General features: G+C 47.3%; 1 protein-coding gene across 2 annotated transcripts in view; it reads right to left on the reverse strand.

The window, feature by feature from the left end:
• The window catches only part of NOS1 (nitric oxide synthase 1), a 113,267-nt gene that overhangs the window by 68,413 nt on the left and 28,070 nt on the right, over window positions 1-16,784 (reverse strand). For both annotated transcript variants that reach the window (XM_077875808.1, XM_077875806.1), the window contains exon 3: window positions 7,084-7,210. In XM_077875808.1, coding sequence (XP_077731934.1) covers window positions 7,084-7,210 — 127 coding nt within the window. The remainder of the gene's footprint in view (window positions 1-7,083; window positions 7,211-16,784) is intronic.

Raw genomic sequence — 16,784 nt, forward strand, 5'->3', positions numbered from 1 at the left:
TCTGTCACCGAGACTCAGTGGCTGCTTGCTCACATTCCCTTTCCAGACCCCAAGGGTATCATCTGTAGAACCGGGATGGTGCTTCCTGCCCTGTCTGCCTCACATTAGCAATTTAACAGTTAGCAGGAAAACTGTATCTAAATGAGCAATATATTTCCCACACATTCCTCCCCCCTCCCTTGTATTCCCTTTCACTATTATTTATATTCCCCAAATGAATGAGAACATATAATGTTTGTCCTTCTCCGGCTGGCTTACTTCACTCAGCATAATACCCTCCAGTTCCATCCACGTTGAAGCAAATGGTGGGTATTTGTCATTTCTAATAGCTGAGGGAAATATCAGAAAGGGAGACAGAACGTAAAGACTGCTAACTCTGGGAAACGAACTAGGGGTGGTAGAAGGGGAGGAGGGCGGGGGGTGGGAGTGAATGGGTGACGGGCACTGGGGGTTATTCTGTATGTTAGTAAATTGAACACCAATAAAAAATAAATTAAAAAAAATAAATGAGCAATATAAAAATCAGCCAAATGAAGCAACAGCAACCATACCAACAATAATAATAAAGATGCACATTTTCAGAGAACTTATTCTGTGCTGGGCCTTTAAGAATTAAGGGCAGGCTCTGGGGCTTCGCGGCCTGGGTTCCAGTCCCATCTCTACCATTCCTCCTAGGCCTCCTCAAGCTAACCCTCTGTGCCTCAGTTTAGCCATCTGTAAAATGAGGGCGATAGTACTTTATTGAGTTGGGGTGGGGTTTCACTGAGACCACGGACCTGAAGTGCTCGGCATAGTGGCCGACACTGCTCGACATACATATCAGCTGATATTTAGAGATGCTGTCATTTCCCACCTCACCTCCCCCCAGCTGGACGAGCCCATTAGGAAATGGAGCCTCAGCGCAGGTGCTAACTTGCCGTCTGACCAAGGTCATCAGCAGGATGAGGCCCAACGCCAGCGGACCCCAGAGCTGGGGGCAGGGGATCCCACAGTTAGAGCGGCCATACCCTCACGGTGGTACCGGGATCTGCATTACTGTTATTTTTATCCTGACATCATTAACGTGCAGGTTTCCCAGCAGCAGGCTGGGGTGTCGCTCAGAGGCAGAGTGTCACTGGCTTGCCTTCATTCAGACGCAGCCCTGCTGGGGCTGGTTGCCCGCTCTCGGCTTTCCACAAAGGCAGTGATGGCCAGCAGGGGCGTGTGCCTGTGTGGAGAGGGGTCCTGACCCCCTCTGATCCTCTGGATGCTAGGGACCCACAAATATGCCCCCCCCACACCTCATAATTTGGGGCTCTCCAGAGACTGGGATGATGCTGCCACTTATTTTGTAGTACAGAAAAGCTTCTCAACAGATTTTGACATTTTGAAAGCAGCCAGCAAGCCCCATGTCCCCAGGGGTGAGGAAATGCCAGGCTCTGGAGGAGGTGGTGACGGTGGGGATGGGGATTTTGATGTCACAGTCATCTATACGATTACCTGATTGCCAGTGTCAGCAAGAGGCTGGAGAGGGGCAGCCAGCTGAATAAGATGGGGGGGAGCCCCAACTGGAAAACCCATCTCCCCCTGGCCCAAGACCCTCCCTCACATCCACTAAGGACTGGATTGATGCTTAATTAATATCTGACAATAGACATGCTGCCCCGAAGCAAGAGACAATTCACCCCTTCCCCCTTAGGAAAGCAAATCGGGCAGGTAAGGAAATAGTTGCTTAATGAGAAGGGAAGCAGAGGGGCACCTGGGTGGCTCAGTTGGTTAGGCAGCCGACTCGATTTCAACTCAGGTCATGATCTTAGGGTTGTGAGATTGAGCCCCACATCGGGCCCTGCGCTGGGTGTGCAGTCTGCTTAAGATTCTCCTTCCCTAAAGAAGCTGCGGTCTATGGCTGCAATGGAATACTACTCAGCCATTAGAAACGACAAATACCCACCATTTGCTTCGACATGGATGGACCTGGAGGGTATTATGCTGAGTGAAGTAAGTCAATCAGAGAAGGACAAACATTATATGGTCTCATTCATTTGGGGAATATAAGAATTAGTGGAAAAGAATAAAGGGAAAGGAGAGAAAATGAGTGAAAATATCAGTGATGGTAACAAAACATGAGAGACACCTAACTCTGGGAAACAAACAAGGGGTAGTGGAAAGGGAGGTGGGCAGGGGATTGGGGTGACTGGGTGATGGGCACTGAGGGGGGCACATGGCGGGATGAGCACTGGGTATTATGCTATATGTTGGCAAATTGAACTCCAATAAAAAAATAAAAAAAAAAAGGATTCTCCTTCCCTCTCCATTGGCATCTCCCCTCCTCAAATAAATAAATTTTTAAAAAGATGTTATTTATTTATTTGAGAGAGAGAGAGCGTGCACATGAGCAGGAGGAGGGCAGAAAGAGAAAGAGAAGCAGGCTCCCTGCTGGGCTCCATCCCAGGACCCCAGGATCATGACATAATGACCTGAGCTGAAGGCAGATGCTTAACTGCCTGAGCCACCCAGGTGCCCCTAAATAAATAAATCTTAAAAAAAAAAAGGGGGGGGGACAGAGAAGAGCTTGACTCAAATCCTGAGGTTTTATAGGGAGAACAGACCAACAGTAGTTTTTCAAGTCATTTACGTGGGAGAGCATTTTAACTTAAGAGGATTATCAGGTAAAGGGCCTTTAGAATGCTGCCAAAATTCAGTATGCATCCCAGGTGGTATCAGCACCAGAGGTCCAAGAATGATCTTTAGCAAGAAAGAAAAATGGAGCATATCATGTATCAGCCACAGGTGTTCCTTTTACTATAATACCTTTTCCTAGTTTCTATTAGGCAAATTCCTACATGATCTTCAAAACTCAGCTCAAATGTTACTTCTTCAGCTAAACCTTTTCTGATACCTGCTGAGGTATTCGTGGTCTCACAGTGTTTTGTGTCCCTTTGTATTTTAGGATGAATTGCACTGTACCTGTGTCTGTCCCCCCACAGGCATCTGTGAAGGTCTTAAGGGCAGGGAGGGCGAGGTTTACTCCCCTTTGCTTCCACCCCAGAGCTATGCACATGGCAGGTGATGGGTGAAATGATTTATTCTATATACCAGCCCAGGCCAGATACTGTTTGCAAGGGGATGCTAAAGATGAGCACTATAGTCATCCACACACTGTGTTCTAGTGACCAGGGACTTGAGTCTCACAGGCTGTACCTACTGCTGAACCAGACCTTCAGCAAGAGAAATCACCACTAGATAGAAATTAACATCTCAGTCTCCTGTGGCTGATTTAAGAGAAGGTGCTTCTATGGCTGATATTCCTTGAATTTGGTTAGAGGAGGGAATCAAGAAGCATGGGGCAGATCTCATGATTCTGTCAGGGAGCTGATAGGCTTCTGAATCAGGAAGTTCTTTCTCTTGTCTAGCTTGTCTCCACCCTGCTTCACTTAGACTCTGTTGCCTTTTGCCTGGTCCTGGGCAAAAAAGGCAGATCAGCTGTGCTTCCACCTCCGCCTGTCTCTTCCCGACTCAGGAAAGCAGGTAGTGGCTGGGTCTCTCTTTGTGTTATTAACAATGCCAACCCCCCACAGATGCCAAAAAAAGCAGCAAATGTGGGTTACAACTGAGAGGAAGGAAGCCGATCCCCGGAGCTCCAGGTAAAGTGGCTTTGAGCAGGTAGAGAAGAGGCTAAGCATATATGCTGGTCTTTCAGGATGGAAAGAAGAACATTATGTTTTCTATTAATTTGCTCAGCCTGGGAAACATTTCTCGGCGCTGTGGCTTTGGAGATGTCTAGCAGGAGGTAACAGGGCTGTTTCTGTAGCTCAGGGGCTGGGACTCAAATATAACTGGGCACTGGGAACTCTACCCTCTTGCAGCTGTATTTTTGAGATGCATTTGGAAAACTATCTCAGACAAGTGATCCAGGGTGATCATGCTGGCCAGGGGTTCTGGGGTCATAGATGACAGTGAGGATTTGCTGAGGATAAAGGAGTGAATATACATCCCAAGCATGGGCTGTCTGTATGGCGTGCGTCCAGGAGCTCCCAATTTTAAAACTATCTGGCTGTCTTAACCCCAGGAAGATGTGGTCTTTCCTCCTTTGCCCAGCACCCTCTCTCCTTCTCTAAGCAAAGGGAACTGCCATTTTTGAGGGGGAGATTCTCAGCACCACTCCCTGATGGCTGCAGACTAAATATCTGAGTCACCCCCCAAATTCATATGTTGAAGCCTGATCCCCCAGGTGAAGGTATTAGGAGGTGGGGCTCTGGGGGAGGGACTAGATCACTTTGTAAAATAGACCCCAGAGAAATGTCCCTTTTGCCATGTGAGGCCATGGCGAGAAGATACCTGCCATGGACCAGGAAGTTTCTCATCAGATACTGAATTGCTAGTGCCCTGATTTTGGACTTCCCAGCCTCCAGAATTGTGAGACATAAACGTCTATTGTTTGTAAGCCACTCAGTTTCTAGAATTCTGGAATTATAGCAGCCTGCCTGACCTCAGACACTGATCATTTCATCTCGGAGCTCTGAGAAGAGGGTCAGTGGTCCTATTAATCACTCCTGCCCTGTTCTCAACATTGAGGGCTTGAAGTCCAAGGTTATGGTTTCCAAGCTGTCACTGTCTAACCGAAGTGACAGCATTAAAGGAAATGGCCATTATCCTGCCACTGCTTAGAATTCAGCTGTGACTTTAAGGGTCTTTCTAATGGGGTCAAGGCATCCTCAGCTTTGTCTCTGTGAGTCAGAGACTCAGGGGTTACTGTATACCAGCAGTTACAAACTCTGATACCTGGAGAGGACTGGTAGGTAGGTAAGGTAAATTAGCAAAGCAGGCTGGCTGATTTCAAGACAGAACACTCGGTTGCATATTAAACACACAAGAATATTCTTCATTTTTATAAAACATGAAATCTCTCTCATGTTTCCTGAAACATACAAACCTCTTGGTCTGTCTCTATCTGCCATTGATAACAAAGTCATGGATATAAAAATATTCCCCTTGCATCCTAAGAAAATCAACAGTATTAATGTTATAAAAAGTGAAAATAGGGCCTTAAGGGGACAGATGATAGGGAGTGGTGAGGCTTGTGGCAAATTGGAAAGCCCATGTTCTGTCTATCTAGACGGGCAGCTGCTACTCAGTCCATACAGATTATTGTCCCATAAGAATATAGGCTCGAGGGGCACCTGGGTGGCTCAGTGGTTGAGCATCTGCCTTCAGCTCAGGTCATGATCCCAGGGTCCTGAGATTGAGTTCCACATTGGGCTCCCTACAGGGAGCCTGCTTCTCCCTCTGCCTTTGTCTCTACCTCTCTTTCACGTGTCTCTCATGAATAAATAAATAAAATCTTAAAAAAAAATATAGGCTCGAGGTGGTCAGAGTGTCTGCATTTTTAGAGAAAAATTGTGAATATGATATTTATATAAAATTTCAAAACACTGGCAGTAAACTCAAAGTACAAATATAAATTGACCCTTAGGGCAAGAACGTGCTGATCTAACAAGTCATGTCCAGAGCCTGGATCTAGCCTGAGGCTGTCTCTTTCTGTTCTTTTTTTCTTTTGTCTTGGGAGAACTTGAATTATGGTAATATCCCTTTATTTCCGGTTAGGAAAGAAAAATGTGTTAAGTTTATTTGTTTATTTAATCATGAATGGAAACTGGTCCCCTCATGCTAACAGAGTGACCCTGATTTTTGAGGATGGCATAACAGAAGTCTATATTGGTGCTTCTCTCAGCATTCCTAGATGTCACTGGAAGAGGGAGAGAAACTAGCAGTGGGAGCATGGGGATGACCTAGTGCAGAATCCTGGACATCCTTATCTTCTTGGCCAGCTATCAGCTGCTAAGGAAAGCAATCCCCCCTGAGGCTCTGGAATGTCCCATTCCCCCCATGAGGCTATGTCATTGCTCAAGTGAGCTGGTAGCAAAAGGTGCTGTCCACACGGATGCATCAGAAGACAGAATCTGGCAACCTGCCCTGTGCCATACAGGGCTTGGGGCAGGTGGAGAGAAGAAGGTGACCTGCTGAGTGACTTAGGCCATCTCCCTGTTCTGACCTCCTACTTCACTGCAGTACAGAGGATGGGCGGGAAATTCACACATTTTAATAGGGTTGCAGTGGCCTGGTCCATTAGCTGCCCAAGCAGGTGAGAAAAAGGCACTGTAAGTCTCTAGCCAAATCTCTCCATGCTCAGGAACAATATTGACACAGCTGTCAAAACACATCTCAGCAAATTGGCAGAGACCAAAAAGTCTGATAATCCATTAGGATGACGAGGCTGTGGGGATACCACTACTCTCCTGTTTAGCTGGCAGGACTGGAGCAAACTTTACAGTGAGCAATTTCTCAATTTCTGCCCCAATCACAAATATCTATGATCTTCGATCCAGCAATTGTACTTCTAGGAATTTATGCTATTGAAAAGCCTGCCCGTGAGCCATGTGAGGCATTTATGCAATGTCACTCATTATAGCAACATCCTAGCAAAATACTGGCGATGTCCTAGGTGTCCACATGGAGGACTGACTCAAGAAGTATAGCAGGGGTATGGAATGGAATATTATACATCCATGAAAAAAGAACTAGGACTCTCTTCACCTACCGATTGGGACTAATCACCAACATATGTTGATAAGCGAAAAAGTAAGAGGCAAATGCATAATGTGCTCTCATTTGTGTGAAAATAATGTGTGCGTATTTGTCAGTCTACACATAAAGTTTTGCTGAAAGGACCATAGAAATGATAACTGTTGCTTGCCTCTAGGGAAGGCAACGGTGTGGCTGGGATTAGGGGAGGGAGGAACACTTTTTACCATGTATCTTTACCTTCTAAATTTGGAATGTGAATGGCATGGGAGTGCCTTTCCTGGTGGAAACAAAATTGAAATTTGAAAAATGGCAAGATCACAAACAAAGCAAAACAGAGCCAAACCTATATCCCAGGATACATGCTCCTGGCCTCCGCATCCCTGACCCCTCTAGCCATGGTAGCTCATTTCCATCCCAACATGGTTTGACATTTGTTTGGCCTCCCTCCCCTCATCGTCACACTGGAGAAGGTTCAGCAAGCTGTGGAATGTGGGAGCCAAGCTGGCACCACCCACTTACCTGCTCCTTCTCTGAATACGGGTTGTTGAGGACGACAGGCACATGGCCCTTCCCCCACAGGTCACTGAAGACTCGGTCATTCTCCACGCCAAGGGGCAGTGGTTTGTGTGACTTGCTGTCCATACCTCTGAAAGGCAAGGCAGGGGATGTGAGAAAGGCATGACATCAGGAGTGGCAGGCTAATGGCCCTGGTCTATAAGTCCTGAGTCTGTATAGAACCTCCACGGTTCACCCACATGTGGAGCCAGCAAACTGTGGGTGCCCAGCCTGCTGCTCGACAGAATTGCCAGCAACACAGAGGAAGGCAGCCCTGTGGTCAAGCACAAAGGTGAGCTCATTGACGTCAGCACTGATGGTTGGCAAGCACTAACTAGTGTGGACATCACTTCAGGATAGCCATGATGTGGCTTTGATCCTCCCTTCTCACTTCCCCATCTCAAAGATCTAGGAACACAGAAGGCTCATCTCCTGGCAGATCCCCTGGACAACTTAAGATGTAGGAAGCAGGATGGACAGGGAAGAAAACAAGTCTTGGGGGCTAGGGTGATAAGTCATCCTACTTCTGAATAAGCGCTGATAAGGAGACTGATGATACTAGCCCAAGAGAAACAGAAAAGATTCTGAAAATGAGAGGAACAGAGCAACAAAAATAATAATACTATTAAAAACAATAGCTAGTGTTTATTAAGCACTTATAACGTGTCAAGCACTTTTCAAGTGTTCTAATTTGATCCTTGTGACAATGAATGAAAATTAACCACATTTTATAGATGGTGTAAGCAAGACAGAAACTAAGATGTTCAAGGCCACAGTTTTTCAGCCCACTCTTCACAGCCATTCTGAAGTGGGGGCTCTCATTATCATCATTCATCAGTATCATTATCATCATCACCATCACTGCCACCATCACCACCACCACCATCATCACAATCACTAGCATCACTATCATCACCATCACCAAGATTAGTATCAATACTGTTGCCAGCATCACCATCACATCACCATCACCACTGCCACTATCACCACCATCATTGCCATCATCGCCATCACCACCATCAGCATCACTACCCAAACTTCCACTGCTACCACCATCACCACCACCACCACCATCATTCCATGATCATCACCATCCAGTGTCTCATCAGCATAACCACCATTATCACCATCACCATTGCCATAATCACTCTCATCATTACCATCATCACTTTCATTACATCATACTATTCATCGTCATCACCATCACTACCAGCATCACCATCCTCCTTTCATCATCACCATCATTAGCATCTGCGTTGCTATAATCATAATCCTCATAATCCTCATCAGATGAGGAGAATGAGGCTCAGAGAGGTTAAATCACAAAGTCACACAGTTACAGATGGTGGGGTTGGGATTCAAAACCAGACTTGTTTATGACTAAATCCTGACTTCTTAACTGCAAAGCTTTCCTGGCTCTCTGCTCTTGAACTCAGATTCAGGAGGAGACAATCTCAGGTAGGTTCCACAGCTTGGTCATCCTCTAACATGGAGAGAAATCATGGCTGCAATGAGACTGATGTTGCATCAAAATCCAGACCTCCTGACCAGCCCCATCTCCCTTCTGTCCTTGCTCCCTCTCAGCTCTGCTCTCTTGCTTCCTGACAACTGGCCTCTTTTTAACCCTCCCATCCACTTTTAGTTTGACTATAGCATCTGTCTGTTCCCCAATTTTAGGCACTGTGGCTTGCTCTGGGGCCCCTCCTGGTTTTGGTCCCAGGTGTCAAGGAGAACCCTTACCTAGTCCTCTGTTCTACATTTCCAGCTTTAGGGATTTAAAATCCTGGTTTTATAGTTTCCCTTAACCCCTAGTCTGGCACTGACAGTCATTTGGGATCAATTGGAAGTCAGGGCTCAAGCTCTAGTGCACGGCCCTGAGTGGTCCCTCTGGCTGCTCACTCAGGGCCAGCCAGACCTCCCTCCTCACTGTGTTTTACAAAGTCCTGGTGGCCTGCGTCAGAGCCACCTCTTCTGCTTAGAGAGGACTGCAATCGTTGGAGGGAACATTCTGTTTTACCCTCTTTAAAATGTCACTAAAACACACGGGGAGTGGTCCTTGATTACAGACATTTCACAAGCCAATGGTTTACCTACATGATGATAAACAGAGGAATTGTCTGTTGAGATGGCAGCTCTCACTGTCACTCAGCTCCCTCTCAACTCTGAAACTCCTGATCCTATGATATCACATGACTATAAATGGGGATTCAGCAGAGACAAGAGGTTAATAGTGTTCGAGTGTCTATAACATGCCAGGTGCTAGAACGGAAGTTACTTCATTTACTCGCAACAGACATTAAAAGCCCTATTTTACAGATGCAAAAACTGAGCCTGGAGAGGTTATGTAAGTTTCCAAAGGTCCCACAGTGAGCACACAGAAGGGCTGGGATTTGAAACTAGGTCTCATTGATGCTCGGCCCAGATCCTTCCTTTTTAAAGCAGACAGGAAAACGTAGTTACTCTGAGCCAGAGGCTAAAGAGTAAGTAATCCAACATTTCTTTGCTGAATGAGGCCAGTCTGCAAAAATTCTAGGGGACAATTACCTAGGCAACTCTGAAGTGGCTCACATGGCTTGTCTGTTGTGAATCTTCAGGGAGAGCTGCTTTTATTCCCTCCTGCACTCCCTCCTTTTTAAAAAAAGCCTTTAACACCTTTGTTTAAATAATGCATTTGAAGTATTTTGTCAACACAAACTTATTTAAGAGTCCTGTGTGATGAGCAGGGCAAGAATATTTTTAATATGGAACCAGGGACCATCTGGGTTGAGCTATTCTGCTTCCATTCAACCAGGAGCAAAATCAGAAGTAGATTTCAGTAGATTCCCAGCTCCCAGCCTGAAAGTGATTACCAGGTCTGAGGGGAACCTCTGGTTCATTGCCACGAATCTGTTCCCCCCGGGGTCTAGCTGCTTGATGGGTTTGTACGGGCAGAGTAGCTTGCTGGTTAAGAGCTATGGCTTGGGTGGGCTATGGGCTGGGTGGCCCTGGGTTCAGCTCTTGGCTCTGCTGGTTATAAGCTGTGCAACTTTGGATATTTTGGATACTTATGCTTCTTAACCTCCATTTATTCATCTCTAAAGCAGGGTTAATAATACCTAGTTCGTGGCGTTGCAGCAGTGGTTAAACAAGGTAAAGCTTATAGCCATTAGCTGTGTAGCACCTACTAATGTAGTTATGGGCTGATTAGACAGAAACAGAAAAAGGAAAATACTGGTTCTGTATAAAACATCCAAGTTTCCTCTATGCCAGCAGGGTCTAGTAGAACTTTCTGCGATGATGGGAACATCCTACATCTGTGTTGTCCAGTTTTATGGCCACTGGTTACATGTGGCAATTGAGTACTTGCAATGTTCCTATGGGCAATGAGAAACTGAATCTGAAATTTTATCTAATTTTAATTAAGTAGCTAAATGTGGCTGATGGTTGTAGCATTGGACAACTGCCCCTCAAAGCCTTAATGTCTCTGAAGACTGGGAAATGAAGGCATATATAGCTCTAAGCTGAGAAAAAGCATGTTTCCTGGGGGTGGGTTTGAGGGCACAGGCAGGGATACTCAGACCCTTTCTAAACTGTCATGTCTTATTCACATACCACAGGACTTCAAGAATCCTCTGTTCCCCTTTTAGACTCCCACTTTCCATCATTCTCAGTCCTGATCTCCACTCTCCCCTCCTCCCGAGGGAGTGTTGTCCACTCCTACCTTTACACTTGACCTCCCTGGGATGCCCTTTCATCTTCCCTCTGCTGGGAACCAACTCCTAGTCAACCTTCAACACCCGCTTCACACCTCTCCACTCCTGGGGGTTAAACGAAGCCATGCATGTAGAATGCTTAACACATAGTCAGAACTGATCGAACATGTGTATCTTCACTGACAACTAAGGTCATTGAAGCTCAGAAAGATTAGGTAACTTGTCAAAGGTCACACCACTAATGAGCAGTGGAGAAAGCCTGAAAGTCAGATGTCCCCTTTTTTGCTGTTCCTCTAGCTGCGAATCACTGAGAACAGGGCTTAAGGGGTGGTGGGAGAGTCATCTATGTAGTTCAATCTCATACTGGTGAAGAACCTCAAATCTAGATATTGATCTTTCCCTCTAAATGCAGTAGAGATGTTGAATGTATTTATCCATTGGATGAGGTTTTTGGTTGCTCTGATGTATCATTTCTTCATTTAAATAAATATACTGGGAACCCATAGATGGAGGTGGATGGGGCCTGTCTTGACTACTTAGAAGCTTGGATGGTGACTCTCCTTTGCTAGTCCTCATGAATGTTGGTCCTGCCTGGCTGCCTGGAGTGGTTTCAGTTTAGATCACAATTTCTGAACCTGGAACAACTGATATTTTGGGAGCTGGATAATTCTTTGTTGTGGGGGTATCCTGTACACTGCAGGGTGTTTCACAGTCTCCCTGGTTTCTACCCATCAGATGCCAGGAATACTCCTCTCCCCTCCACAGTCTCTGCCAGTTGTGACAATCCAAAGTGTCTCCAGACATTACCCCATGTCCCTTTCGGGAGGAAACAAAATGTACTCCTCCTTATTGGGAAGCACTGGCTTAGGTGTGGCTAAGGACCCCAATCTCATGCTTCCCATCCTTGCTCTATGCCCATCTCTACATCCACGAGGATTTATTTACTAGTTCACCCTTGTTCCCAGATAGGATTGAAAAAGTTGCCTTTGCCATGTGGCTTCCACCTTCTCTCAGGTGTCTTCAGCCCCCTAGGAAGCCACCCTGCAGTGGGCTTGCATTCCAGGTGGACCAGTATCCCCAGTATCATGATCCCATGATGGCGGTTCTCATGCTCCAGGGGCTACTGGAATCAACTGAGGGGGCTGTTAAAATTCCCCTGAACTTGCCCCCTGGAGAGTCCGAAGTAGTGGGTCTAAGTGGGGACAGTGGAATCTGCATTGTCAGAAGCATGGTCCATGGACATCCTTGCAGACCCCCCTTCCTGGGAGGCCTCCGGGTCTGACTCTAACAATGAACAGCAAGGTTCCCTCCTGGTTAGGAACGTCAATGTCACCCTAGCTCCCTTTCTGCTTCCCCTCCCCCACAATAAGATCAGGCCTGGAGCTCTACTTCCTACTTGGTGAGCATTTTCTGAGCTTCCTGGCAAGGACCAAACCCAAGCTCCTTTGCTTCCATTTTGCCAACTGGACAATCATATCCAAGCTCACAGTCAGTCTGGCATTCTTTAGACCTTCTGAAGACCTTTGCCAGCTCCTTCCAACTTAAGCTTCCTGGGGGCCAGATCTTAGGCTCTCAGGCAGAGGGTGTGGGGGTCCTGGGCCCACTCCACGGGAAGTTTGCACAAGTGCTGGTCAGCCCAGTGCTGACCACAAACCAACCGAGAGTACCCAGGATGGGGAGCAGGTGGGCCAGGCCTGTGTGTTGGGCATGGTCGGGATGTAGGAGCCACCTGCTCTGCCCCAACCAGGAGAGGAGGCCGCTGAGGAGCAGCTGGTCCTGGCAAGAAGCCTGCTGCGTCTCTCCTCAGATACCACACTATGCCCTCACCACTTCACCCTTCTTGCTGTCCGCCATCCACCTGGCTGTGGATGCTGGGAGCTAAGTTAAAGCAGGAAGACTTGGGGGCTGTGGGAAATGAGTCTGGGGTCTCTGCAAAGCTTCATTCTAGATCTCATCATGCTAGGGTAGGGGAAGATGGCAAAAGAGAAGAGTAGGCTCTTGAGAGCTGGAATTTTCCCACAATGCTCTAGCTGGAGAGGTGGGATGAGGGCCTCTGGGCTCAGCAGTAATCATGAGTATAATTGTTAACATTACAAAAACTGGGCAGGATCCTTAAACTCCAGTGTTTACAGCATCCAGACTGAGCGGACTGGCTGATTTTAGATCTTGGGGAACTGGAGGGCCCACGCTAGCCCCACCCAGTCCCCGAGGCTGGCTGTCTCCCTACGATACAGGTTTGGTGCTAATAGCTCTTCAGCTAGTCTCTCTAGTTTTGAGAGGCTGGAAATCAGTTTTAGTGTGAAACCTCTTGATTTCTCTATTTTGCAACAAAAATCACTTTGCCAGAAAATTCTGTAGGCCCAATAAAACTGGAGGGAGATTTGGGTATGAGCCTTAACTCCCAGTTTGTGACCTCTGACCTAAAGGGATATTTGAGTTCCTCCCCCTGGAGAGAGGTCGAAGGAAGCAGTTAACCTTCCAGGTGGGCTTGACAAGGAGGTGGACTGATCAGTTGCTTGGCCTGTGATGAGTATGCCCACCACTGACCTCCTACCTCGGGAGGAACCTGAATGGTAGTTCCGGGAAGAATCTTATGGCTCATCTATGGAGCTGGTGAGCCGCAAGGGGGACTAGAAGTAATGTCCCTGATCCCAGTCCAGTGAGACCTCATAGCAATGGCCCATCCAGGGCCTAGCCACAGCATCGCTCAATGGAGTTTGTTGGATGGGTGTGGTGGGCTGAAAATGGCCCCCAGAGACATCAAGTCCTCACCCCTGGAGCCTATATATGGTTCCTTATGTGGAAAGAGGGTCTTTGCAGGGGTGATGACGTTGAGGATCTTGAAAGTGGGGAGATTATCTTGGATTAACTGGGTGTGCCCTAAATGCCATCACACATGTCCTTATAAGAAGGAAGCAGAGCGAGATCGGCCATAAAAGTAGAAGGCCATGTGACCCTGGAAATAAGATGCCTCATGCTGGCTTTGAAGGGGCAGGAAGGGGCCACCAGCCACGAAAGGCAAGGAATGCAGCTCTGGAAGCTGAAGAAGGTAAGGAAGCAGATTCACCTTTAGAGCCTTCAGACATAAGACCTCCAGGGCTGTAAGAGAGTGAATGCGTGTGGTTTTAGGCCAGTTTGTGGACTTCATTACTGTAGCAAAGAGCCAGGGGAAATGGATACAGTGAATATTTGGTGGCAGAGGAAGGGAGGGTGTGCGGGGGGTGAAGGGGAGGGATTGGTGGCCCTGCCCATGTGTGCGATGTCACTGCCTCACTCTTTCTTTATACTCATTACGCTCACGTCCCACAGACCTTCTTTATGTTCCTTGAACATCCCAACCTTGTTTCTGCCTCAGGGCCTTTTCTCCTGCTGTACCTTCTGCCAGGAATGCCCTTCCCTAGATTTCACATGGTTCACACCTTCTGGCCTCAGTATAAATGTTGCCTCCTTAGGGAGGCCTTCTCTGACTCTCCGATCTAGATTTTTGTTTTTTTTTTTAACCTAACCCCAAGCCATGTTTCTTCAAATCACTATTTCATTTCTTTCATGCATGCGTCACTATCTAAAACGACTGCCTGAATCTACCTGTTTATTATTCATTTCTTGCCTATGAATGGTCAAAGCTCATCAGTGGATCCTCAGTTCTAAGGACAGTATCTGGAGCAGAACAGATGCTCAATAAATATCTGTTGAATGAAAGATGGTAAGACAACCTCTAGTTACATGCAATCTGGGGTGAGTGGTGGCTAGGTGGGCTTATTCCATAGCTCTTCCCCAAAATGAGGGGCTAGGTGCCTATCTAATAAGATGGTGGGGACACAGATGGAAGAGAGTGCAAAGCAAGAGTAGTAGCTCTATAAATAGGACTTCTCTCCCTTCCCAGGAAAGGATGCACTGGGGAAGCCCCTTGTGTTCAAACAGTTAAGGTGAGAATGAAAATTTACACTGATTTTCAGTGTGAAGGCAGTCACTGGAGTCAATGCCAACAGAGTGATCCAAAGCCACAAGGCATGTCCAGTCCAGCCAGGGAGGAGATCCTCTAATGCAGATGGTCCTGAGGTCACTGCTGTCATTGGTTGGTCTGAGATCAGTTCTCCAGGGGTGCTATCTCTCTTAGATAGCACCTTAGGGCCTCAGTTTCCCTTCCAGATGGAGAAAATGCTCCAATGATCCCAGCAACTTGATGGCTAGTGGTTGAGTACACTTGATGGCTAGTGGCCAACAGTGCCATCTATGCCAGTAGAAGCCAAGAGCATGGGCTTCGGGTCAAGTCCTGGCTTTGTTGCTTGCTAGCTATGTGACCTGGCACAAGTGACTGCACATCTCTGAGCCTTGGTTTTCTTATTAGAAAAATGAGGTGCTATGAGGAACAAATGAATTAACTGATGTAAAGACCTTAGCTTGGAGTCAGGCCCACCTGGAGTGCTCAGTATATGTTGACCTGCATAATGGTCACAAAACACAGGCTTGCTACAGGAGACCACCTTTCCCTAATTAAGCTCATTCTCTGGGGTCAAAATTGACTTCTGTGCCTCCAGCCACATTGTCTTGCCTAGTTTCTCTTTAACAGTAGACATCCATAGTGAGATTTCTAGGTAGAACCAAGATAGCACCCTGTGGCCAGTGCCACGTGACCCTGGGCAAACTGCTCCCCCTCTTGGAGTTTCAGTTTCCTGGTCTCTATGGGGAGCCCAGACCACACAACCCACTTAGGGAGCTGAATTCACCCAAGCTCTGAAGAGATGGCTGTTGGGAAGGTACTCTGTCAGTAACCGGCTGCCCTGCAAGTGGAGAGGAAGTCATCAGAGTGCAGGGTGAGGCTGACCGGCTGGTCCAGATGGATGCTGGGCCAGGGACCTTGGCCTCTTTAGAACCCTCCTTCAGGGCAGCAAGCTGAACAATCTGGATATCCTCCGATATGCAGCATTTTAAAGTGACAGCTCCCAAGTGCAGAAGGTCCCAGAAGCCCCCAGATTTCCCTTTCCTATGCTCCCTACACGCAGCTACCACCTGCCAGGCCCACCTTCCCCCTGGGATCAAGGGTGACACTGCGTCTAGACTAAGAAAGCATCACTTCTCCCCACCAACAAAGGGCCAGCATCCCCAAATTACAGGACCAGGGATGCCCCGTGAGGGAGAAGAACTAGATGAAGCAGGAGAATAGGCCTGTATCCAAGAAGAAACAGGGAAGAAAGGAAAGGAGGCTGAGACAGCAGGAGAGTCAAGGGCACTGCTAGAACCAGGAATAGCCTCAGCCTATGCTTGGCCCCCAGAAGCCACAGACTGCTGAACTGACTGGGATGTGGGGCTCCAGGCCTGGTGGGCAGCCGGCCTCACTGTCACCTGGCCATAGAGAAGCCAGGTTGCCATTTCCGATCCCCAGCCTGGATGGGGAAGCCACTGGAAGGATGAGTAATGAGTAATTTCCAGGCAGCCACATGCTCCAAGGAGCTTGAATGCTCCCTGGCCTGCTAGCCCCAAGAGTGACCCCGAAGGCCATTCTGTTCCTGGGCTTCCATTTCCTGACTTGGGATGCTGACACTTAGCACAACACTTATCTCAGCCCCAAGGAGGCAGTTTGGTAATTTCTGAGGGCACTTTTGCAATAACCAAAGTTTTGGTTGTTCCAACAATGGTGAGGGCCCCTGGCATCACAGCGGGAAGGAGGTGGCATCAGGGAGGGTAGATATCCTGCAGTGCAAGGGACAAAGCAACACCAGGAAGAAGGGTCCTGGCTGCCACAAAACTTTTGGACATCCACACAGATAAAAAAGCAAGCTGAAATTCCTGGGCCAAGATCCCAATTTGGTCTTACACATAAACATGGCTTTAAAATATGTTGAAAAAAAAAGAAAAAAATATGTTGAGTTTTCTGTGCATGCTGCCACTGGATAAATTAAAGACAGGACATCAAAAACAAACAAACAAACAAACAAACAAACAAACAAGACAGGACATCATTTTATTGGGAGT

Source organism: Canis aureus, chromosome 27 (assembly GCF_053574225.1).
Source record: "Canis aureus isolate CA01 chromosome 27, VMU_Caureus_v.1.0, whole genome shotgun sequence".
Lineage (NCBI taxonomy): Eukaryota > Metazoa > Chordata > Mammalia > Carnivora > Canidae > Canis > Canis aureus.